The sequence below is a fragment of the Rutilus rutilus genome (assembly GCF_951802725.1).
Source record: "Rutilus rutilus genome assembly, chromosome: 7".
In the NCBI taxonomy this organism is placed as follows: Eukaryota; Metazoa; Chordata; class Actinopteri; order Cypriniformes; family Leuciscidae; genus Rutilus; species Rutilus rutilus.
This window is the reverse complement of record NC_140221.1, coordinates 31,869,955-31,895,956: the sequence shown is the minus strand read 5'-3', so window position 1 is coordinate 31,895,956 and position 26,002 is coordinate 31,869,955. Positions and strand designations below refer to the sequence as shown.

At 37.8% G+C, this 26,002-nt stretch overlaps 1 protein-coding gene across 1 annotated transcript in view; it reads right to left on the bottom strand.

Annotated features, from left to right (window-relative positions):
- whrnb (whirlin b) overlaps nt 1-26,002 on the bottom strand; it is a 54,659-nt gene that overhangs the window by 6,398 nt on the left and 22,259 nt on the right. The window contains exons 4-10 of the mRNA XM_084414374.1: nt 17,016-17,224; nt 15,271-15,310; nt 6,878-7,081; nt 6,497-6,706; nt 5,836-5,904; nt 3,659-4,256; nt 76-257 (exon numbers count right to left, since the gene is read on the bottom strand). Of these exons, the coding sequence (XP_084270500.1) occupies nt 76-257; nt 3,659-4,256; nt 5,836-5,904; nt 6,497-6,706; nt 6,878-7,081; nt 15,271-15,310; nt 17,016-17,224 (1,512 nt within the window). The remainder of the gene's footprint in view (nt 1-75; nt 258-3,658; nt 4,257-5,835; nt 5,905-6,496; nt 6,707-6,877; nt 7,082-15,270; nt 15,311-17,015; nt 17,225-26,002) is intronic.

Genomic DNA, 26,002 nt, shown 5'->3' with positions numbered 1-26,002 from the left:
ACATATACGCATCTGTTTAACAGTTGCTTATATGATATATGATATCAACAACAGAAATCGTCGCTGCTCTCTCACCTGTTTTGCGGAGGCCTGTGCGAGTGCTTCCGCTCTGCGTGTGTCACCTATGACCTGCAGGAAGGGAGGTTTGCCTGGTCGCGGGCTGCTGTCCTTACTCAACCCTCCAGCCTCTGCGATATCCACTCCACTGTCCTCACTCAGAGTCTGTCCGCTGTCTGACAGCTGGGACAGGGTGGCTCCTGGGAATATAGACAAATGAGCACACAAAGCCATAAATAACCACACAATTTAGCTTTCAGAGATTAGAGGTCTGCATTCAGAATTTATGTGAACCTCACACATTAGCTGAATCCAAAAAGAGTTATACAGCTGGATGAATTCCCTAAGTGCTGAACTTCATCAAAGTTTAGATGTACCTATATGGCTGTCAATTTAGCATGTTAAATTAGTGTGACTAATCATTTCAAATGAATGAGATGCCACCTGACCCCTTTGTGCATTCTGTAATAAGGTATCCTGCCATTTGATTTTTATATTGACATCATTTATATTGACATCTAAAGCCATTTTTTGTAATGTGTATTCAACAGGGCTGGGTATCGATAGAGATTCCCTGATTCAGTTCGATTGTGATTAATTTTGGTATATTTCCATTATAATGTCCATTTTGCTTGTGTATGAAAGACATTCTCACACAAACTAATTCTGTACATTATACAGGAAAAATTCTAACTTGATACGTTTCAAAAAATATTAATCTTAAAATTTAACAGCAGGACCTAAACTGTGCAGTTAATTTTTTCTATTTATTATATAACAGATACAGTAAAATAAACATCACAACCAAAAATGCTCTGTGGATAGAGAATCACGCAGTGACAGGGCGGGCATTTGATAGGCTCAGAATGCATTTTCAAATTGCACATTGAATTTTGCTACATTCATTGCGGGACACTTAATGGGAATGCAATCGCAAGTGTCTTAACTGTTAGTGTAGATGCAATTAAGAAAAAATAACATTTAAATTACAATTTTGCTACAGTTTTTGTTTGAACATGTTAAACATATCTAATCATTTCTGTAATACATTTTAATTTTAATTTTGCAACTTATAAAGCGTTAAAATATGTATAAAATTTACATATTAAAACTAGTGTATGAAATGGCAAATGTAAATTATATAATTGAATTTTCATTTTCATTTTGCACCAAACGTTGCACAAATGTATTGGAAAATTAACATTTAAATACAGAAATACATTGCCATTTTACATATTGCATTGTCATTTTGCATATTACATCTCAAATTGAAATTTGCTACCCATAAGCTTCCATAAAACACAAGTGGCAACAATCAAATACAAATAGAGAACACATGTCATTGATTGAACACAACCACTCAAAATTGATTTAACCTGTTTCAAATGATGGCCAAAGACAAGAAGAAGCACATTGATCAAATGTTTACTCCTTTGATTTTTGTCCCTTTTAGTATTGTATACTGTAGTACAGTGCATTGTAGGCTGTATACTGTACTAAGAACAAATTGTATGGCCCTGAACATTGTGCTTTCCATTTGTTACAGTTTTTCTCAATTGTTTACACACAAATACTGGTACTTGAGACACAATGACCACAACATGTAACTCAATCACCAACCCCCTGAACCAATTTTGCTGAACTACAAGCACAATTCCTGCTTTACACTCAAATTGCAGTTCTAAAACACACCTTTTTCAAAACACTACACACAATTCTCTGCTTTTGGCACAATTTTCATGCAGAAAATCTCTTGTTTTCACAAGGAACACACTGCCATTCAAATATGCACACTGACTCATCACAAGGGCAAACACCCGTCACACAGTTTTACAATTAGCAATCAGAGTTTTAGCATAAAAGGGCAACAGGTGAGCTCTTCAATGGAGCAATGGATGGCAACATTGGATTTTTTTTTTACTGTAACTGTATACAGTCAATTCTTCTGTTGTTTTGTATGTAGACCACTGTATGTACAACTTTGTGTTGGTTGGGATGTACACTGTGTACATTGTTTTTGTGGGAAAAATAAAATATATTTGTTACCGTGTATTTGTGTGTTCTGAGTATAAAAACAATATTCTCAAATATTTTACTACAAACTTATGTATGTACTGTCTGTAGTAAGTGTAACAATGAACAAAAAAAAGGCCTAAGTCATTATGATGAATGGAGAAGAAGTGTTTTGCATTCATCATAGTGTTTTACATTGAGCACATCTGTGTTCAACTGGTTCTTATAAATGTCTATTCATATGATGGTTTGTGTGTGTCATTTGAAAACAAAATACCATTTTGAGAAGAAATAACATTGTTTTGAATGTAAAGTTTCATTTTGCAGGAGAATTGAGGGGTGTTGTGTGTGTGTTTTTTGATTTGTGTGTAGAGTTCTGAGAATATGAGGCATGCTTTCAGAAAATGTGTGTAAACAATCGAGAAAAACTGTAACAGTACTGACTGCTCAATAGATTTTGACTGGTTGCGGTTTCATATCAACAAATAACAAGAATTACAGTATCACAGAGACAAAGGACAAGTTTGTGAGATGCAGGGTACAGTACTGTAAAAATAGGAGTACAAGGAAGAGGAAGAACAAAACAAAAAAAATCACAAAAAGCAAAGCAGAGTAGTCATTTCTGATAAATTTTGAGCTACTATGATAGAACGTTTTCGTTCATCAAAAGACAATGACGGGAAAAAATATGAAATTTGTTTCGAGATTAAAAATGTACTTCTCCCTGAGAACTATATGTTTTGAACAATGTGTTTTCTATTTTTTGGTGTATTGTTTACTGACTGCTTGATAGTGTATATCCTTCTGATCACTTTGTTTATGATTTGAGAGCAGTGTTTGATTTTGAACACAGGTAAAACTGTTTTGAGGCGAAAGTTTCATTTTGCAAGAGGAGTCAGAGGTTTTGTAAATAGTGCCTGAAGATGAGGTTTTGTGTTTAATGTTTTCAGAAAATGGAGCAAGCTTTCAGAAATTGTGTTTGAGCAATTGAGAAAAACTGTAAATAGCAAATACATTTGTGCCCATTTGTGCTCCCATGGGCGTGCTGGTCTGAAAACGAGGTGTGTTTGGGCGCATTGTTGGCGCGTTGCTATTTTGAGACTACTGAAATAGACTGCGCCATTGCCCAACAAAAACCTGGTCTAAAGTCATAAGTCATTGGCGCAGTATTTTATTTTTTTTAAAGAGCGCATTAGTAATGTGAGCCTATAGGCGGGTCCACCACGCACGTAAACTTTGTCTCGTAGATGGTCAGCTCGTGCGCTTTAACCTCATGCACGAGCAGATCCGTTTCCTCGCTAGAGAAGCGTTCAGCTTTTCCGCTTTCCGAATCCGCCATGGCGCGAGCGCAACTGGATTTTAAAGGGAATTTGAGATGAGACTCTGATTGGTTTATTGCACGTTACGCCCAAAACACACCCATTACTCATTAAGAGAATAGGGACAACCCTTTTAGACCATGCACCGGGTGCGCCAACCATTTTTCTCGTTTCCCATTCGGACACGCCCTAAGTGCACTTGCGCTGTGGGCTTTAGACCATGAGCTTAGATCGTTAAAATAGGGCCCATAATTTCAGAGTGCCTTCACCTCGTAGCTGGGGCTGGAGCCTTTCCTCTGCCGTCTCCAGCTCAGGGTGTAGTGGGCTGTTCTGGGTGGCACCGCAGCTGTGAGATGGGGAGCCCTCGAGCTTCTCTGGGCTACAGGGAGGCGGTGCAGGCATTCGCAGTGAAGGCGAAAGTGACGGAGAGGAGCGTGGAGAGATCATTGGGGTGCCCTCTCGAGAACGATTTGGAGACTCCGGGTGCGGGGAGAGCCCCGCCGCATGCCTGCTCATCAGAAACTGAACCAGATCTCTACACGGCGGTCCGGAGGAAGGGCTAGCGTGATAGGATGATGGCCGTGGAGAGCTGTGATGGTGAGAGCAGGGTGGAGGAGTGTGATGGACAGAGCAGGTGGAAGTGGTGTGGTGGATGGTACACGGGGAGTTGTGAGTAGAGCAGGGCGAGTGCGAGTGATTGTGGGTGTGGTTTTCTTGGTGCCGCCTACAGGGGGCAGTAAAGAGCAGGTTGGTCTGGGACAGCTTAGACGAAGGGCGTTTGGTTTGACTTTTTGGGCTGGCATGTCGAATAGGTGGAGGGGGAGGCTTGAACGAGGGGGGTGACTCAGATGACAGCTGCACCTTATCCTGAAATAAAACAAACGTATTGTCCATATTTATCTCCTCACAGTCGCTTGCAAATACTAAGACAGGCAATTAAAGGATCCATTATCATTGAGGGAGGTAATGATAATGCTGAGAGGGAAAAAAACACATTCTGACATTTTAAAGCTTTTAAAGGTGACATTTCCTTCCCAAAAGTCAGCACATTATGAAATTAACAGATAATAGAGTTGTCAGTGTACATCAATTTAGCACAAGCAAATGTTTATAACAAGACAGTCAATTATGGATTCATCCAAGATAATCGTTTATAATCGTTTTACTAGAGTTAATGTTGTGCTACTGATGCTTAATCAAATAAGAACAAGAAAATGTGGAATACATTTTTTTTATTGAACTTGACAAATTCAAACTTGATTGTAAATAAAAAGGAAATCTATCACACATGGGTGTGTTCTGATTTAAAAACCTAACGGCACATTTTATGATGTCACAATGCATTTTCTGCTAAATCAAAGTAACTGACATAAATGGTGCAACAAGCTCTTTTGACTAGTAAATGATACCCCATATTTTAGGGCAGTGTAAAATTACATTGAATACAGTGTAAAGGTTTGCAATGTTGGGTCAACTACTGAAAGTGAAAGCATATATATATATATATATTTATTTTATTTTTTTTATTATTATTTTTATTAAATTAATCACACTACCGTTCAAAAGTTTGGGATCAGTCTTAAAAAAAAAAAAAAAAAAAAAAAAAAGATAATTAATACTTTTATTCAGAAGGATGCAGTAAATTAACCAAAAGTGACACTAAAGACTTTTGTATTGTTACAAAAAATATCTATATTTCAATGCTATTCTTTTACATTTCTATTCATCAAAGAATCCCTAAAAATGTATTAGTTTCCACAAATATATTAAACAGAATAATAGCTCTAAACATTGATAATCAGAAATGTTTCTTTAGCACCAAATCAGCATATTAGAATGATTTCTGAATGATCATGTGACACTGAAGACTGGAGTAATGATGCTGAAATGTAGAGTATTTTAATTGTATTATTTGTTTACTGTATTTTGTCTACTTTCACAACCTTTCAAAATCTTACCAAACCCTAACTTTTGAACAGTAGTGTATGTTGGTTTTAGTATTATTTCTTTGAGTTTTGTGCCTTTTTCAATTTTATTTTTTGGATTAGCTTTAATGGGTCGATATGTGCCACATATTCTGCATATGCTGTATATTCTTAATTTACAAAGAGGTCAAGTAGAGGCATACTGTACAGTATATATACACAACCTCTACTAAATTACAAACTATGAGACTGATATATTGATCTTTGAGATAAAAAAAAAAATACAGCCATATGAGTTAGAAACATTAAAACATTTTTTTTTTTGCAATTTTGTTTGTTTTATATGATGTGACAGTCTTTGTATTGCAGGGATAATTGTTTTGTTTTCCTAGCCCTAAATCTTCCTTGTTACACACAAATATAAAATACAGAAACCATTATAACGTTGGCTTGTTTTACTCCACAAAATTTGTTTAATCCAATCTAACAGCATGCAGACACAAAAAATATAATCAACTCACCAGAGCAACATCAGGAAGAGAATTTAGACTCTCAAGTGGCATCAAACTCCCATCCAACCTGCAATCACTCTAAAAAAGCAAAGCAAAAAGCATAAACAATCACTGAAATGACTTGGTTGTACACAGCAACAATCACTCCAGAACGAAATACAATCAAAAATATGTTTGTTTAAGACATTCACGCTCCACTTGAGAGGCAGCTCTTCATTTCTAAGCCTTTCTCATCAGTTCAGCTCAATTGCCAGCTTGCGTAGAGTGAGATTTACAATTCATAATAATGGTTGGAATCAAATCATGAAATTACCAAGACACAACAGATCAGACCATTAAATGCAGGCACAGTAGAAAACAGTCTGAATAAAGTTAGCTCTTCCTTCAAATAGGCATTATGAGCATGAGGATTGAACGCAAATACATAAATGTTATATTATATTATATTACTATAGTTTTTAAGCATCACTTATTTTGATGTATTTTGTATTGTACTTTGGCTCTTTCAAAAACATGTAATATCTTACTGATATCTTTAAGATGTATTCATATTCCTGAGAAGAATGTTCTTAAAATTCCTCGTAAATAACTTAGTTAGGTTAAACTCCAACCAGTCGTCCACCAGTGCATGCTAATATGCCCAGCACTGCACAAAACCACATCCACATGCCTTGTTGTAGCCGGGGACTGCAGGTGTCAGCTGGCAAACAGAAGGAACGTGGCCCTCTGGATGGGTGACGGAGATAGAATCAGGGTGCAGAAGGCCCGGGCCGGCGTGCCGAGCTCTCCACGCCTCCATCTCACGGTGTAACACCTGCCCGTCGAATCGCTCCAGGTCCTGCGCAGCGATCAGAGTCCGCACCTCAGCCAGCAAGGACAGCTGGGAAGCAGGAACAGCCAAGAGATCATTAAATGAAAAACCTGAAATCATCCAAAATATGATGCATTTTTCATTTGAATACAGTGCTAGCTATCAAACTAAGAGTTTTTTTTAAGCTGGCATAGACAATGGCGCTATGGTTTGTTAGTAATTCTTTGCTGTCAGCCTAACCTTGGCATGTGTGTTGAACAGTTCAAACAAGGCCATGGCCAGAGGCTCTACCCCGATGTGTGCTCGCTGGTACTCTTGAATGTAGTAGCCCATGGTCTGTCTCTCTGTCTCTGTTAGAAGCATGTACGCCTGTTCCTCCAGCGAGTTCCACGCTCCTGCGCGTACCACTCCGACCGCTGGCATAACACCTTTACAACAGACTGACTGCAAATGAGAGAAGATAAAACAGAAGAGGGTGTGTCTACATGAACTGTAATGTTGTACAGGAGTGTGAAACCTCTTGTTGTCAAGTCAAATGTTTGCATCTACAAAGATGCCTTCATTTGTTTGAATTTTTTATCATATGCTTTAAACTGCATCCTTCACTGCATCTCAGAGAAACACACAGTGGTATTTCATTATTAAGTGAATCTGTGTTTATGAAGAAATCATTTGAGCGATTGATTCAACAATCCATTTATAAAGACTTGTTTCATTTCTAAATAAGCCATGTTATTTTAGTATTATTTATATGCTATTATAGTTTTAGTACATCAAGTTAAACGAATTGACAATGAGAAATGTTGCTCGGTGAAATAAACTAAGATTAAGGACTTTATATGTTATTTTAATTCAGTTAATGTTTATTTTATTTCAAGTAAGAAAAATGTGCATTATTTTTTTTTTGTTTAAAGGTATGGTAAGCAATTTGTTTTAGAAACACTTTTTGTTATACTGGTTGAAACTCTCTTCAGATCCTGATAGCAATCAATAATAGAAGTGGTCTAAATATTAAAACATGTACATGTTGTCAACATATGTATTTCCATACCTCAGTGCATATCACACATCATCAGCACAGTTAATACAGTTCCTCCTGAACTAAAACAACGAGCTCATGCTGCGTTCACGGCATGTCGTAACCGTAATTACGAGATGGTAGCCCGTGACGTTCTACCCAGAGTTGTTCACCTACTCAGACTCAGATGTATGCGTTTCTATGTCAGCAACACTATAAACGGCGAAATTAATCTGCAGCAGTCAGGTGGTACAACTAGAGCTCTGTACGTTTTTTATGTTCAGTATTATTGTTATGTTATCTGCTTTGAGACGTGACGATTTGCAGGCACTGTGCACGTTCATGTTCAATATAAAGGAAGGGTGGGATCTCAAGCTTTTAAAGCTAGCTTGCTATTGCTGGCTGCTACGAAATTGCCTACTCTGTAAGTTTTAGGTAACTATAACGACCCTGTCTAATGACCCACAAATTGTTTTAATGAATGATTCAATGGCTCATTCATTAAAACACGGACTTGCCACCACCTACTGGCAGTTTTAGTTTTATATATATATATTTTTTTATTTCATATTTCAATATTCAAAATAGTGTTATTTATGGCATGTCTAACATGTTTAAGCCGATTAAACAGTCTGTGTAAATTCATCTAAATGCCACTTCCTATAGTGTCTTATTTTTCTAATTGAATTTATTGATTAAATGTAAGAATTTGACATTAAAGATGATGCATTCAAGCATGCATGAAAAAGTGTATATTTACAAATATCCTTTTTTTCAAGTTAACCGATTTCTATTGACAAATTAGCATTGCAGTCACTAAATAAGCTCATGATTTTTTTTTTATATAATTTGCATGATTTTATGGAGCCTCAGAAGCCTGTCTGAAACCCTTAGGAGGTATCTTATATTAAAACACTGCCTTTGACGTCTGGGAAGGCAGCTGGCTTCTGTTTTGAATACAGCCAAGGTTATTAATTTATTTTCACAACTGAAAACAAGCAAATAGTGGCATGTAGTGCTACAGTGATATTAAATAGTTGTGCAATCATTAGTCACTCCATGTAGTTGATATGAACTGATGTAATGTGCATGTTCAGGTCAGGCCAGGTCAATGTGTGGGCAGCAGGCACTCATGGGAAAGAGAGAATAGCAGCTGCAGGACTGCATCTCCGAGACCTCACCAGTCAGCCATGTCTAATATGTAATGCTACATCCCCTGGGGTAACAAACTTGCTCTCTCTCTGTCGCTCTCTCTCTATCTTATTGAACTAGTCATGCACCTTTTCTTTGAAAACATGCCTCTCCTCTGATTTCTACTTTTAGACGTTCTCCTTAATCAGACCTACATCACAATAACTCCAGTATCTGTCAGCCAGCTTCATCTCTCTCACTCTCCCTGCCTCTATACCTGCAGGTGCTATAATTTTTTTTTTTTTTACTTGAAAAACCATGCATAGTATATCTATGCCCCTAGGTATCTAGCTAATGACGTACTGTGAGAAAAAAGAATCTTCAGAAAAGAAACATTTTTAAAGACATTCGATACACAAACCTTCAATATAGGTCAGTGTGAGAGAAAATAGGGACACATCCGTTCAACAACGCAGCGGAGTGGCTCTCAACTGGTGGGTCGTAACATAAAAAAAGGAATAGGACTGATATAGACTCAGACAGCAGGAAAAAAACAATACTTATGTGTAAGAGAATATGCAAATATAATATATGAATACACACTATCGTTCAAAAGTTCGATTTTTTTTTTTAAAGAAGAAATTAATACTTATAAAACAATAATATTTCATATAAATGCTAATTTTCTATAAATCAGAGAATCCCCTTAAATGAAATTACATTTTTTAATATTTTAAATAGAAAAGTTATTTTATATTGTAATAATATTTCAAAGTTTTACTGTTTTTACTATACTATATTTCTGATCAAATACATGTAGCCTTGGTGAGCATAAGAAACTTCTTTCAAAAACACCCTTAACCTTTGGAACGGTAGTGTATGTGGTATTAAAGTGCCAACAAATAAAAAGGGAAAGAAAGAGAAAAATCAGGGAAAGAGAATGAGAGTGAGACAGACAGAGAAGAGACAGGTTTGCTCTGACAAGCACTGTGCTTTTGCTTGTGAAATCAATATTTTTTTTGTATTTAGTTGCATCTGTCCTTGAGTGCTTTCATTTGAAAAAAAATAGGAATGTCTTTCCCTTCCTCAAGGATTTTCTATTCTCTTTCTCTACTCACACATGATCAGTGGTACAAACTTCTTCAGACCAATTCATGATCAGACTCAAAATACTCAGTATGAAATATGTATGGCTATAACACAGACAGCTTAATTACTGAATGATCACGTCTTTTGCCTTTTTTCAGTGTTCTATAAAGTGCTAATTTTCATCCTGCTGCCATCAGAAACATGTCAAACTTTACATTATAAAGTGACTAACCAATGTGATTGCTGTATAGATAACAGAGAAAAGCTGGTTATTAGTTGCAATGTAGAGTGCTTATGCTAACAGTGTATTAAAGCAGCTGACACCTGAGCCCTCAATTTAAAAAATGTATGTGCGATCACATTTGAAACCAAATTCAATGGTTTTAATCATACATTTAAGTGAAAAAACAAATCTAAATTTATAAAGAAAAAATGGCATGAAAATATGTTAAAACATGGCAAGTATGTAAACTGAAAAGCTTGCAAGCAAATGTTTTTGAAGAAGAGAAGTGGGAAAAACATGCTTGTGCATATGTATACAGAAATATTTCAATAGATATTTCAATAGCTATGGAGCCAAAAAATAAATAAAAACTGCACAACCATTTCAACTAATAACCATAAATGTTTCTTAAACACCAGTTTGTCATGGGTGGATGCTATAAGTAATCGCACAACAAAGATTTGGTAAATCATCAAACAATCCCATTTAGGGGGATTTATGCACATCTTATATATTATGAGGCCGAGTGTCCAGAAATCCAAAGTTTGAACTGCACTCAAGGGAAATTATATAATTTGCAATAAAAACCTTATAGCTTGTAGAAATAAATTTTCAAAACCCACATTTTAAACATTCATATTAACCAACAACAACAAAATCTCATCTTATATGAAGGTTATATTTGGCAAGCTGCTTTGCACTTCATCTCAGAGAGCCTAGACTGATGATGCCAGGAGTCCCATCCATCCCTCATTACTGCCCTCATTCCTGGATATTGCTGATCCACAGTCCTGATCACTAAAACTGTCCCTTGGTGTTCCACTTTGCCAGCCTTAATCAATAACTCAGAATAAGATTGCCTCGGCCAAATTAACTCTGTAGTTTCAGTGCACATACCTGTACATAAGCACCCTATGACCGACTCATCTCCCACAACAAACACACATCACCAGTCTCAGTTCCACCAAGGACTATTGCTGAACTGAGAAATATCTAGCTATTCTTTGAGTATGAATAGAGATTTACAAGAATTGTACATTGCGATAGCGATGACTATGGATGACTGTTGATTAAAATGAGTTATGACTCAGAGCTGGATGCGGGACTAAGGAAGTTGCGTCAAGAACAGGAAGATGATGCACATACTTTCTGTCATGATAATGTGATGAATTATGTTAGACAATCAAACAATCTATAAAAATATCTATCTATCCATCTATCGTTTTGTTTTTGAATACTTTTTCTTGTGTTGTAATTTGCAGGATTAGATTAACATGCTCCTCTCCAACACTTTGAATATGGAATAAAGTGGCAAGGATTATTCTTTAAAAATGAACCTTTTGTAATCCACTAAAGACAATAAAGTCATTCAGGCTCATATAAACTAATTTAAATTTAAAAGTAAATTCTCTGAAATTTAACACTACACATTGTGCTCTGTGTAGGCTATAGATTTGCTAATACATAAAAAAAGGCAACTCCAATAAATCAAAACAAGTCTTTTTTTTCCATAATAATGTACATCATAAAAAAGTAGTCAACAGTAAACCTACTAACGCAGACAAGGAGGGGGGACTGGGGGCCGGGTACACAATAGTGTTCAACCAGGTGTATTATGAGTGACCTACTTAAGTCATATTTGAAGTGGTTTGCTCAGGCTTGTTGAAGCTCTGATTCTTCAGGCTACACATGATGGACAGCTTGTATTGTATCTGTTCCGTGAAGCCTTCAAGAAGGACACGGCCCTCTCGCTTGCCCTCTGAATGATGGAAGACTCGAGTTCATTCCAACAAAATAAAAGCATTTCAGGCCTGAGTCACAGGAGACAGGAGGGGAGGGCAACGGGCAGCCCAGCCTAAAGCAGTTTGTTTGGGACTGAGAGGGGTTATTTACGTGCGACCAAACAAGCTAAACAAACTGCTTAAGGTTACTGAGTCAAAATACAATTTGAATCCAGAAAACATAGAAAAGATCTGATTGTCTCAGAACCAATCTTTCCTCTTTTGTCCTTTAAGTTACGTTTTTATGCTCTTGGAAAGGATGTAATGTCACTTCCCTAACTCCACACTTTGAATACAACGAAGGATGACTATGTTGCCTTTTTAGCACAAGGATTAAAGTCCCTGTAAAGTCAAAATTAAGTATGTGTTCTGAGTTTGTCATACCACCGAAAAATGTGTTATTAGCCACCCAGCCCAATTTCAATGATTAAAAAAGCCGCCAAGTAAATAAAATAAGCTATCAAAATCTCGAAAAAATGAGCAGTAGTCTCAGCTCTCAAACGCTGGGGGCGTGTCCGCTGGCTGCGCTGAAACCACGCCCACTCGCGGGAAATATGACTCGCGCACAGCTCGTGCATGTCGGCGCGACGGGAGGATGAAGGCCGAAGCGGACAGCGGGAGATAGTCGGTTCGGCCCCATTCACCAGTAACAGCGGATTATCAGTGAATTCCAGTTGTCTCCAACGAAAGTAAACTATCCTGATCTCTACAGAGGCGGGTGTGGTGGTGATCATCAGCTCTCCATCAAGGTAACGTTAGCTCTTCACAAGATAAATCCACCTCTTCTATTATGATCATTTTTCGGAAATTTAAATAAGGACACCGATCTGTTTTCTAAGTGATTGCATCCAGGGAATACGCATTTACATGACGAAGGCATAGCCAGAGCCGTGGGCATAGTAGCTAGCAAACTGTAGGCTGTCTGATAGTAACTCGCGATTGAGCGATAGGCTTAGTGACTCCGTGCGTCATCAAGTAGGGGCCCAATCAAGCTCAGGGGGTCGCAGTGCGTCATCGAGCCCCCGTTTTAGCCCCGCCCAAAAAATCCGGCTCACAGCAAGGGTGAAAAACTGTTAAACGGTCTAACTCCACAATTTAGTACTTCACAGTTCTCAGTCTTTGTAACATGTTTTAGCAATACATTTCTAGCACTTATAATGCGTTTAGAATTTTTTTGTAGAATTGCCTTTACAGGGACTTTAACAACAAATTAGCAAATAAATTATCACTTAATTTATGTTTCAGCATTGATCGATGCATCTATTTTCCTGTCCTCATTCAAATGTAATTGTGTAAGCCTAAAGCAGTTCTGACTGTAATTGTCTGAGTTACAATGAATGACTCCTCTTCAATCCACAATGATGATCTAGCTAATTACTGTGAGAGGAAACATAGTGGCTGCTCTGAATAAATCAATGGCTTCATTTGAAAAAAGCTTTTAATCTACATGTATGTGCAAAACACCATGTGTTTAAAAACATAGTTATAAGTGTGTATACGATTCAGAGTTGTGGCTCAAGCCTCGTTCCGACTGTCAGACTTTTTGTGCATATTCGATTGGAATCCAATCATACTGTGAAACTGTGAAAAACAGTTGTGGCAAAAAAATCACATGAAACGCGCTTTTTACAAATCAGTTTTGAGCTACATTTATACGTGGTTTGAAATCCTTTTAAATCCTATCAGCATTTCTAGAAATCCGCTTCAGTCTGACCGTTCTAATCGGATTTTGCGTGGTTTATGTCACCTTATCACGCCGCGTAAAATGTAAATATGTGAGACGTTTTGTAGGAAACATGCTGAAAGTCACTGCAGAAACAAGGTTGAGTCAGTTGAGCAGAAAATTACAATACAATGGAGACATGGTTTGACATGTTACTTACAGTGTAAGTAAATGATGACAAATGTTTTTTTTTGGGGGGGGGGGGGCTATCCCTTTAAAGCCAATGAACAGGGTCCCCATAACCAAGGTATTTTCATGAGGATTATTAAAAAAAATCACTGCACAAACCACAAATTCTAGCCAATTAAATAATTTATATCTGAGCACAGATTAAACAATTCTCTATACATTTTCCTTGATTTCTTCCAACATTTTATTAATTGATTTAATTTACTTATTGTATTAATTTATTAATAACTTTACATTTATTAAGAAAGCCTGTCGCCTAGTAATGCTAGTTTAAGATTTCCCTGATATTTCAGGCTTTCCATGACCATGGGATCCCCAAAAAAGACAACAAAGTTTGAGAAATCACCTTCCTCCACAGCATAAAGTAATATACAACTATAAGATTAATATGACTGTGAAAAAATCATTGTTTATCACTGTTAAACTGTGTGAGTGGGGCTATATTTCGAGGTCTCTTGACTGACGCTTCTATTTCTCTGCTACCAATAATGGCTCAATCCTCTATATATTTATAATACTACTTCAGTGAAGATCCTTCTCAATCCTGTAGGTCACCTTGCACATAAATGGGTCTCAGAATTCCTGCACTTGTGCCAAAGTCTACTGACAGGACTTGGAATGTGCGGAATGGGAAATAGAATTGAAAAGTGTTACAAGAGAAGATAAGGACACACAAGCTCCTGCCATCAAACTCCATAATCATTTCCAGTAAAGGAAGACATTCACTTCAAAAGCTCATTTTTGGGATGGAAGGTTGAATTAAATAAGTGACAATCATTCAAAAAATGGCAGATGCTGTCACCTTCTCTTCCACGGGGTCCTCTAACCATTTTTTAGTCACCCTATATGTAAAATATACCATGTGGATAAACATCATGTGTGCTCCACAGCTCAGGGAAGGCCACTCAAACCCTAAGAGAGCTTTGCCTAGCAGGATGCAAGTGTTCCTCCCTGTCTTCAGCTGATAAGACAGGTGCTTCACACAATGAGAGCAGTCTGATGTCTCCCAGCTCAGAGCTGTCCTTTGCACCCAGTAATGGAGTGATGTGTATGCGTTAGACAGAGATCGCAGCCTTCCAGCTGTGCAAAGACAATCCATTAACAACCATCAGATAAAATCTCAAAAAGACAATAAACCATGTGTTGTGATGGGACACACTGTTAGCATAGACACAAAGTACACACACTTTTTTTGCTATAGTGTGTTTGCTCTGAGATAGCAGTGTTTATTAAATTGATTGCTCTGATCTCTGGATAGACTGCAAAAGAATATGATGTCAAGCCAATACATTCATATTTTCAATATCACACTGACCTTAATATTAGATTTTTGTATTCCTATTTCTTAGACTCATTACTTGGAAATAAAACCATAAAATGGCATGCGGTTAGACATATTAAAGAGAAAATTAACCCTGGACCTTCAAATGAAATCTAAACAGTTAGAATTCAAAATTGTTAGTGCATTTTGTACCTCACCTTTCCTGAACTTCCTGCTCCGACATCAACAGATAGAACACTGTGAGAAGAGAGAGATTTTGAGTATGGAATGAATACATTTGAAAGTGCATAAACAGACATATTTTATTATTTCAAAGCTTTCTGCAATACTTGATTCTAATTAGGAAATCTCAATGAGTAATTAAGTAGTCAAAATGTAACTGTTGTCCATTGCACCACCATTTCATATCTCTCGTATCACTCCATGATTTCTCTTTTCTTAATTGGAACCATATTGTGAATCAACAAGATTAGTGAGCAGGAAAAAAGTAACTTGGATTGCAGATTAATAATTAATATTGTAATATTGCTTGCTACATTGTCATCTTGTTGCTAAGCAGGTTGGTTTTCTATTATAATGAACTATTTTTATTAGCTTTATGACCAGTAAGATAATAAAATCATTTCAAATCAGTATTTAATGTTAAAGAATTTACATTTATTTGGCAAGTATCGTATAACAAGTGGGATACTTCACATTAAGGTACTGATCACCATGAATGGGTTTATTTTGTGATGACCGACGGGCTATACATTGTAATATTTGAGTTTCATATCATGCAGTGCCCTTATCATGAGCAGATACGAAGGAAAATCCGGACACCAGTGATCAAAATGCAGTTTTACTCAGATTTTAGAAGACAAGACTAATGAAGCGTGGAACTAAAAGGCACCTTGCCAGATTTCCAGGGGAGCACTTTAGAAATGAGCACACCCTCCAGAGATCCCAATCAGCCCATTTCCATTTGGGCCATTGAGAGAGCAAGAGAGACGAGATCCCTTGCTGTGAGTCATAGTGCTACTGTCATCCCACTAGCATACATAAACTTCAACCATCACTGCCTAGGGCACGTCATCTAACAATAGCGTCTATATCTAGCTTTAAAATCATCTCACTGCTATATTTAGATTCCCTCTTTCAATCCAACAATCTGTATGACTGGACTCACTGACCTGAGTATAATTTAGTAAAGGAGCGAGACCACAGCCGAATTGCAGAGGAAAGCTTAATATTGCATAAAGTGGAGCTATTACAGTAATGGAAACAAATTAAATAATTTCCACATAATTGTCTAAATTACATTAGATAAAAGATCATTAAGTGGTGTTAGCTCAAATAATTGTATTTAATAGTCTCCATCCTAGTTAGACAAGTCATGGGAGGAAATGGGTACAATCCCGAGAAAACTCTAGTAATCTCTAATGCGTTTCTTCTAGAGTTTCAGAAGAGCTTTCAACAATCTCTGTACACTCTTACAGAGACTTTATTTTAGACTTCAGAGACGGATGCAGGAAAATTCCTCCAAAACTGCATTACAGTGTCTGGTCTATGCCATCTATGGCATCCAATTTTATAGCTGTATACTCTCACTGTAGGTCAACAATTGTCTCATTTATGTCTGTTTTTATCTCTCTTGAGGAATCTTGGGAGACACATCTGAGGCAAAGTTTATACTATAAGTAAGCGAGTGGCTCTGTGGCTCTATCAAAGCACTGCACTTTTTTTCAGCTCAAACAGCCTGACACAGCAACACTGGCCAATGGTTTGAGTTAGCAATTCCATTTGATGATACAATTCCATTTTGGTGGCATATTAAATGACGTACTTCAGCTTTAAATGAATCAAAAATGAAACCTAAATTAAGTCTCTTAAGCTCCAAAGATGAGCTATGGAAGAGAAAAACAATTATTTCCCTATTGGAAAAAATATAATGAAGCTTCACCTCTGGGTGTTGCTATTGGCCGAGCTCTCAGCAATCTGTGCACTAGGGATCCATTTGGTCTCATCCACCACAGTGCGTGCATGAGGCAGCCGTCCCACGTCCTTTATGGTCATCAGCATGTGGCTGGAATTCTTCAAAATCTGCACGGCCTCATCATGACAAATGCTCCGGAAACTACGTCCATTGACCTCCAGAATCTGATCCCCTACCTACAAAGATGGAAAAAGAGAGAGACTTCAGAGATCTAACACTCCAGATGAGACAAAATGAAATGAATGCAACAATGCCTGGCACACCAGTGCAGAGCCCACGCACCACAGGAACCATGTTTGAAAGAGCTGACAGCAAAATCACACATAGAAATTTCAATTAAGCCTTATAAGTGATAAACAAGCCATCCTTTCAGCATGATTTGTACATGAAATAATTGAATCTGTATCGCCATAGCAATTGTTGTTGTAAAATGTGGCAGGTAGACAGTCATTTATGAATATCCTCTATCTCTTTGCCAAATTCCCTCAGTAACCGACTGACAGAGGAAGTGAGGCAGTGGACAATGGAGATAAAGAGAAGACGCACTGGTTGGAAATTATTCAGTTACAAGCCACAGATAAAAGAACTCAATATGCTCTCATTAAACCTACTTGGCCATAGCAGAATATTAGTGATGTTCTGCAAATCAATGTAATGAACATCATTCATGAAAAACTCTCTGAGCAGTTCAGCACAGTGGGACAACAATCAATGACTATACACTATTGTTTTACTGTGCTGGCATAACTCTAGAAAAATAAATCATGTAAATAATGATAACATTTTCATAGGTGACCTATTTCTTATAGCGTGACAAACTTCTGCACTGATATACTGTACAGGAGAGGCTGGAATACATTGGGTGTATGTAGGCTAGAATATATACACCTCCACCCTCTGCAACATTACACCACTTTTTCCACAACTCTGCTGTCTTTCTATCCCATTTCAGGGATAAAACAAGCACTAAACAGTAATTTTGTAACCATTTAGTGAAAATTTTGTTTTTCTGGAGTCTGTTGATTTACAGCATATTCCCTTGCATTTGAAGTCTGTGCTGCATACTCTACTAAACTAAGACTTTTACTTTTTTCATGAGGCGTATGTAAAAAAGAGAGAGAGAGAGAGAGAGAGCAGAAAAATCCAGGATATTTCCAGTTTCTGGAATGCAAACCAGTATTTAAACTGGGGAGTAGGTTGTCTTCTTCTGACATTTTAGGTACACTCCGTAAGAAGAAAAAAATTACCTTGGAGAGTCTTGTTCCTTTTACTGTAAAAATAATAATATTTCTAATTATTGACTAACATGATTTTTGTTTGCCCATCCTGTCTTCCATAACTGGTCCAAACCACTTAATTTCCTCCTTTTGTTCTCCTCAGCAAAGGAGAAATAATAAAGAGAAATTAGTTATCGATGTGTGTCTGTTTCTTCCTCTCGGTGCAAACGTTCTTCATGCAGTGGAGTCAGCAGCTAGAACACACCATAACTCACTGGAGTAGAAACAGAGTGTGTGTGTGTGTGTGTGTGTGTGTGTGTGTGAGAGAGAGAGAGAGAGAGAGAGAGAGAGAGAGAATGGGGGGGCTCCAGGAACTCAAGGATCATTCATTTATTCCCAGAAGGGAAACCACTGGCATTCTTCTACCAACCTTTCTTTCCCTTTATCACAATCTCCAACGCTCCACTGCACCCTGCATCCCTCTATTCTACTCCTCCACCCTCTGCACCATTACACCACTTTCTCTACCACTCTGCTGTCCCTCCATCCCACTCTCCTCTAATAGCCCTCTACTGCCTACATAACTACTGTATATACTTTATTAATCCTTTGGGGACAATCACTAACATCAAACATGTAGCACACAAATGTGCAAAAGCATATGCTGTATGGTTAAACAGCTGACAGGGCAAAACATTAAAATAACACAATGAGACATGCATTACATGTTCATATGCATTACCAGAATGAACCTAGACACTTAAGCAGCTTAAGTGCAGCTTAAGCTCTGTTCTGGGTACTTTTCAACTTTTTTAGAGACTGAATCAACAATCAAATAATAAAAGTGGCATTTATTTAAAAAATGAACTATAAGCACATTTAAAAAAAAAAAACTGCACAAAAATACCAGGTCCGCTCACGTATCATTGACATTCACCTGCTGAGACATGTGTGTTTCTTCCCGTATCAACTCACGTAGACTTGAGGGATGATGCTGTTTTTACACAGCGGGGATTTTATACGTCCCCCAAAACATGAGCTATCCCACAGTGTCGAGAAACCGACTCGAAAGGGAACGTCTCGGGTTACTTGACGTAACCTTGGTGCCCTGAGAGGAGGAAATGAGACACTGTGTAGATCGCCATGTAAAAACCTGAAAGTCGGTGACTGTAGTTGTTTAGTCGAAAGATTCTGAGATTTCATGGTGCTAGGCACAGTCACTGCTTACATAGCGGTTGAGCCGGCCCACTGTGCCAACGTTCAAGCGACATTGGCTAGTGCAATGCAATAGCATGATTCAATCAGGCTTCAGGATTTAGAAGAAAATTAGTTTTCCCCAAACCGTGAACTATCACTTTCCCTCCTCTCAGGGAACCAAGGTTACGTCAAGTAATCCGAGACATTCTCCGACAAATATGATTAAATGGTGGATAACATCATATCTATAAGAAAATACAAAAAAAAACATACCATTCTGAAACATCCTGTGAAATCCATGCTTGCAAAGTCTGTGCATGAAATCTGTAATGCACGATCCTCTTGTTTGTTAACATTGTCAGGGTCTGAATCAGGCTTGAATTGGTTTGTAATTGATGCCAAAAACGGCGTTTTTGAGACTGTCTTTGGTTCGCTGCAGTTTTAAGGAGAAAATAATCAGCAATGGTGCTGTCGTGTTGACTTTTGAATTTGCACATGGTTTATCTTAGAGCATATTAAAAACACCAAATAGACATATAAACAACATTAAAAGCTTGATTTCCGTCAGGACCACTATCATCAAATACGACTGACAATTAGCATATAGTTTGGATTGGCGGTATGGTTCTGTTCAGGGCAAGAACTCCCTGTGCATCCATGCAGCCTAGCATGGATAAGAGCAGGGAGAGCAGCAATAACCCCCTTAGGGCAAACAGAATAGAACCAACATGAATGTATTGCAGATATCATTAATTCAATATTCTGATTCAAAGGGGAATCAGAATGACAAATCCTGACTGATGAGAGGAGGAGCTGGGGATGGAGGAGGGTAATTAGCTCCTGAGTAACCCGATTGCTGTTGAAATAGTGAAGGAGCTTACATATGGATGCTGCGATAGACGTCGTATTCCTATAGGTAGACGTGGATCAGCTGAGAGTCTGCTGATGCAAGCTTGACTAAGGTGACCTGCCAGAACTAACGCTACACTTGATTTTCAAGATTTCTCTCTGTTCCTTAGTAAAAGTTGGTCTCAGCAGCTTTGTGAATAGGTTTTAAGTGGAAACTCTTACCTAAGAACTTTTACTGCTGTTTAGGAGAACTCTTAGTGGTAAGATAAAATGTATTGTACAGCCCCTGACATTTTGGGGCCAGTATATGTGTTATTTAAAGCAAATGTGTCCATGCAGAGAAAGCAAACTTAATCTTGCCTCATTATACTTTATGAACACTTTAACACATTAAGGAGCAATAACTGTGCAGGACTATAGGCATGACTGATATAAGTTCTTGTGAGGCTTCTCACTAGGCAATTTTTTAAGCTTTTTTTCCATCATCGGTTGCCTCTGGCAGTTTTCTCCTGGTGGATCTAAATGAAACAACCATAAAAGACTAAAAACAAAGCTATTATACAGGCTTTAGAGTCCCTTTAGAGCTCCTCCTCAAATATAAAAACACATTGTGCGGGCCTCACACATCCATCTGTCAGCTACAGATGCACTGGGCACCATCAGCAGTGAGGTACAGATAAATGTGTCTGACGAACGTCCGCCACAGATCCAGGTGAGCCCAGCTCATCTCCAAGGGGAACGGACATTAATTAGGCCCAGTGTTGAGCTATGCAGATGGGACAGATGCCGAGCCATCAGTCAGTTTTACCTCCAGCGCAAATGAAGTTCTACGTGGCTACTCTACGTGGCTCTGAGTTAAACTGACAGAGAAAAGGCTTTTGGGGTGAGGGTGGCTGCTTGAAGTGAAATGCGGTTCAGAAGAAAGCAGTTATGGAATGAGTTCAAAGGCCATAGTTTTGCCAGAAGAAAAAAAAAATTTTTGCAGGAGGATCCAAAATTTTGTGGAAAATGTCTATGTAACAACGTTCGTTGTTATGGGAAGAAGGAGGCGGGAACCGGCGAACATTCAAACAAACTTGAATAAATAAGTAAACCAATACAAAATGAAGACAGCAGCTCCTCACACAAATCCAGGCCTGGCCTCTCTCGTTCTTCACTGTCGTCGCGCCTCCTTTTATGCTTCCACTCCTCCGTGAGAGATCCGAGACCGGTGCGTCGCGCAGGTGTCACTCATCAGTAATCACGCCACCGGCCTCGTCCTGCTCGCCACAGTCTACATTGAGGCAGACTGTTTTGTACTATATTACATACACATTTTCTTTCAGAAATGGGGTCAGTACGATAAAAAAAAGAAATACTTTAATTGAATAAATGTATCAATAATAATAAATAAATACATATATAAATACACATATAATAAATATATTCTAATTCAAATAAATGCTGTTCTTTTGAATTCATCATAGAACCATGAAAATGTGTGCCATGATTTCTACAAAAAAAGCAACACAATTGTTTTCAACACTGATAATAAAAATAAATGTTACTTAAGCTCCAAATCAGCATATTAGAATGATTTCTGAAGGATCATGTGACACTGAAGACTGGAGAAATGATGTTGAAAATGCTGTTTTGCCATCACATGAATAATATACATTTTAAAATACATTCAAATATAGAACAGATATTTTCAAATTGTAATCTTTTTTTTTTTCTTACTTGCGCAATAAATATTTTGATGAAGACACAACAAAACCTTTACCTCTGATTCTCACAGCTCTTTAAACTTTAATCAAGCACTTCATTCATGGTAAGTGTGTCTAGAGTCCTTTCATCTCCGGGCTTGTTTAGTTCGGCTTCTAACAGCTATAAGAAAGAGAGTTTTTTAGTTATTTCTTATTGAAGAGGAGACTGGGGTTTAGAGGGGTTCATTGTGGAGTGGAACCTCTGGTCCACTGATGATGAGAGGTACAAATGAAGAAGAACACTTTCACTAAAACCCAAACAATTATAGAGAAAGCAAAATGAAAAGCCTCTCCAAAAAATAAGCAGTCAATCTTTCATCTCCTGATCTCAACCACCACTTTCCATTAGAGCAGTACATCAACAGTTGCGCACCACACAGAACACTGTTGAGCCCAGTGGGAGATTTATGTGTTCTTGCAATACAATAAGGTCCAAATCCACCGCAAGGAAAGACTCATAATTATTGGGGCCGATAATTGCATTATGCAATTAAATGAAAAAAATGGGGACCGTTTCCGAGCTACTTCTGGGAAAGCTGCTGTACGGAGGTAGACATTTCGGTGACATTCATAGCATGTGCTATAAGTGCAAGTGTTTTTGTATCTCTTGGTTGTGCAAGAGTCCTTTTTTATAAGATGATCAAAATATCAGCAGACAAAAATGGTTTTCACCTTTCAAGAGTCATTTAATAGTCATATAATAGCAATTATTTAATTATTTAATAGTCATAATATAATAGTTACCACGTGTGCTTAGGATGCAGATCATATATATATATATATATATATATATATATAGTCCCCTCCAAAAGTATTGGAACAGTGAGGCCAATTCCTTTCTTTTTCCTGTAGACTGAAAATATATGGGTTTGACATCAAAAGATGAATATGAGACAAGAGATCAACATTTCAGCTTTTATTTCCAGGTATTTACATCTGGATCTGATACACAACTTAGAAGATATAACTTTTTGTTTGAACCCACCCATTGCTCATGTGACCAAAAGTATTGGAACAGATTAACTTTCCTTTGCTTGCAATAACTGCATCAAGCCTGTGACCCATTGACATAACCAAACTTTTGCATTCATCTTTTGTAATGCTTTTCCAGGCTTTCACCACAGCCTCTTTCAGTTGTTGTTTGTTTTGGGGGACTACTACCTTCAGTCTCTTTTTAAGCAGGTAAAATGCATGCTCTATAGGGTTTAAGTCTGGAGATTGACTTGGCCAGTCTAAAACCTTCCACTTCTTGCCCCTGATGAACTCCTTTGTTGTTTTGGCACTGTGTTTTGGGTCATTGTCTTGCTGCATGATGAAGGATCTCCCAATCAGTTTGGTTGCATCTTTCTGTAAATTGGCAGACAAAATGTTTCTGTACACTTCTGAGTTCATTTTGCTACTGCCATCATGTGTTACATCATCAATGAAGATTAATGAGCCCGTCCCAGAAGAAGCCATGCAAGCCCAAGCCATGACATTACCTCCTCCGTGTTTCACAGATGAGCTTGTGTGTTTAGGGTCATGAGCAGATCCTTTTTTTCCTCCAAACTTTAGCCTTTCCATCACTTTGGTAAAGGTTAATCTTTGTCTCATCAGTCCATAAAACTTTCCCCCAGAATGTTTGAGGCTTGTCTCTGTACTGTTTGGCAAATTCCAGCCTGGCCTTCTTATTCTTCTTGCTAATGAGAGGTTTGCATCTTCTGGTGTAGCCTCTGTACTGTTGTTCATGAAGTCGATTGTGATACCTTCACTCCTGCCCTCTGAAGGTTGTTGCTGATGTCACTAACAGTTGTTTTAGGGTCTTTCTTTACAGCTCTCACAATGTTTCTGTCGTCAACTATTCGAGGTCTGTTACTTAGTACACCAGTGGTTTCTTTCTTCCTCAGGACATTCCAAATGGTTGTACTGGCTATGGCCAATGTTTGTGCGATGGCTCTGATTGATTTTCCATCTTCTCTCAGTTTCACAATTGCTTGTTTTTCACCCATAGACAGCTCTCTGGTTTTCATGTTGGTTACACGTATAATTATAAATGCAGTCTGCACAGGCAAAACCAAAATCTGAAACTGAGCGCAGACATTCAGTGCTATTTATTGTTTGAATAATCAATGTAATAGGACACACCAGGGCAACAAAACACACCTGCCAGTCACATGTTCCAATACTTTTGGTCACATGAGCAATGGGTGGGTTCAAACAAAAGGTTATATCTTCTAAGTTGTGTATCAGATCCAGATGTAAATACCTGGAAATAAAAGCTGAAATGTTGATCTCTTGTCTCATATTCATCTTTTGATGTCAAACCCAAATATTTTCAGTCTACAGAAAAAAATAAAGGAATTGGCCTCACTGTTCCAATACTTTTGGAGGGGACTGTATATATATAATATAAAAACAAATAATTGACCCTTTAGCATTCCTTTCCATCTTCCACATACCCCATTTTGAAAACCCCTGCTCTAGAGCAGAAGGAAAATGAAACGGAAAATGTCATGACAGCCCTGATCGGCCAATGGCACCACAATAACAGTCCCAAACCATTAGGCGGGGTCTAAAATAATAACATATCAGCATATATGTAATTGTCGAATGGACGTTATTGGAGAAAGATGCTCTTTGCAGCCAGATGGTGTAATTGCAGCATCTTCCGCCAGTGAGTAAACAGGTAATCAATATGTAATCAATGGTCCAGATCACTAGTAGTTCCTGCAGAGTGACTAGGCAACACCTGAGTATCTAGTGATGCATTTTATGACTATATTCAGAGTAAAAAGGATGACTGATTATGTCTCATTATGATCAGTAATTAATTGGTAATAGATAGTTATTAATTAGGCCAATTCAGTAATTATTGATTACCTAGTATTGAACTATCTCAGTCCTAAATTTGATATTACCTACTGATTAGTAAAGTTTTTTTTCCATATTAGTTATTCATAGTAGCTGAAGTGTTAGTGTAATACTACTAATTGTTCCTGCATTAGTTCCTGCATACTATTAATGACGAACCATTATTCTAAAGTGTTACCAACAGCCATGCTAACCTACACAACATTGACACTGTTGGTTTATATATGTTCTAGTTTTACCTAGGCTAACCATCTGTCATCCCTGTCTAAAATCTTCACATTTACATCTTCAGACTAGTGATCCTCGTCATTTCTGTTCAGATACACTATATCACCATTCTGAATAAATTCAACAAGACAGTCTTAATGTTATGTTGTCAAATTATAAGAAATGTCTAACTCATTATCACTAGCAAAAGTAAACACCAGCCCTGACATGAGACAATTACAAATAAACCCTTCTGTTAATATTTTTGCCATGAAACAAAGCAGCGAGAATACAAATGAAGGGTTGTGGACATGCAGAATCACAGAGCTGCATTACCAAAAAGGTGACGTAAAATATTTATCTGTCTCTGAGGCAGAGGTAGTTGCTGAAGCCCAATCACTGAATAAATCAAGCACGTAAGGATACAAAGAGAGACAAAGATTGAGCAAGAAGTCTGGACTAAAAATGTTTTAAAACACAACATTATGAGCAAAACAATTCATCTCAACAGATTAAAGCAAAACTGATGCTATGATGAAGACTCAGGCATTTCATATTTTCCAAAAAGCCTGGCCGGCCCATTCTCCAGCTGACTGGAGAAAGAAGAAGCATCTTTCATCTTTCTGTCCATGTACTGGTGCCAAAATGTTAAGAGCCCGCTCAATCTTTTATGAGGCCAGCTTTGGATTTAGTGCCGCTTTGTTTCCACATTTTCCAGTTTGGCACGGGCCTCCTCAACCAATATGCTCACACCACAAATTGAATTAGACACACTAAATGCGGACATGCCGAACCCCAGCAACACTTTTGGCTGGTAGCAGCTTTTCAAAAAACTAAAAATCAGATGTCAACATGTCTGAAACAATGTGTTCGTTTTAAGCAAGCAGGT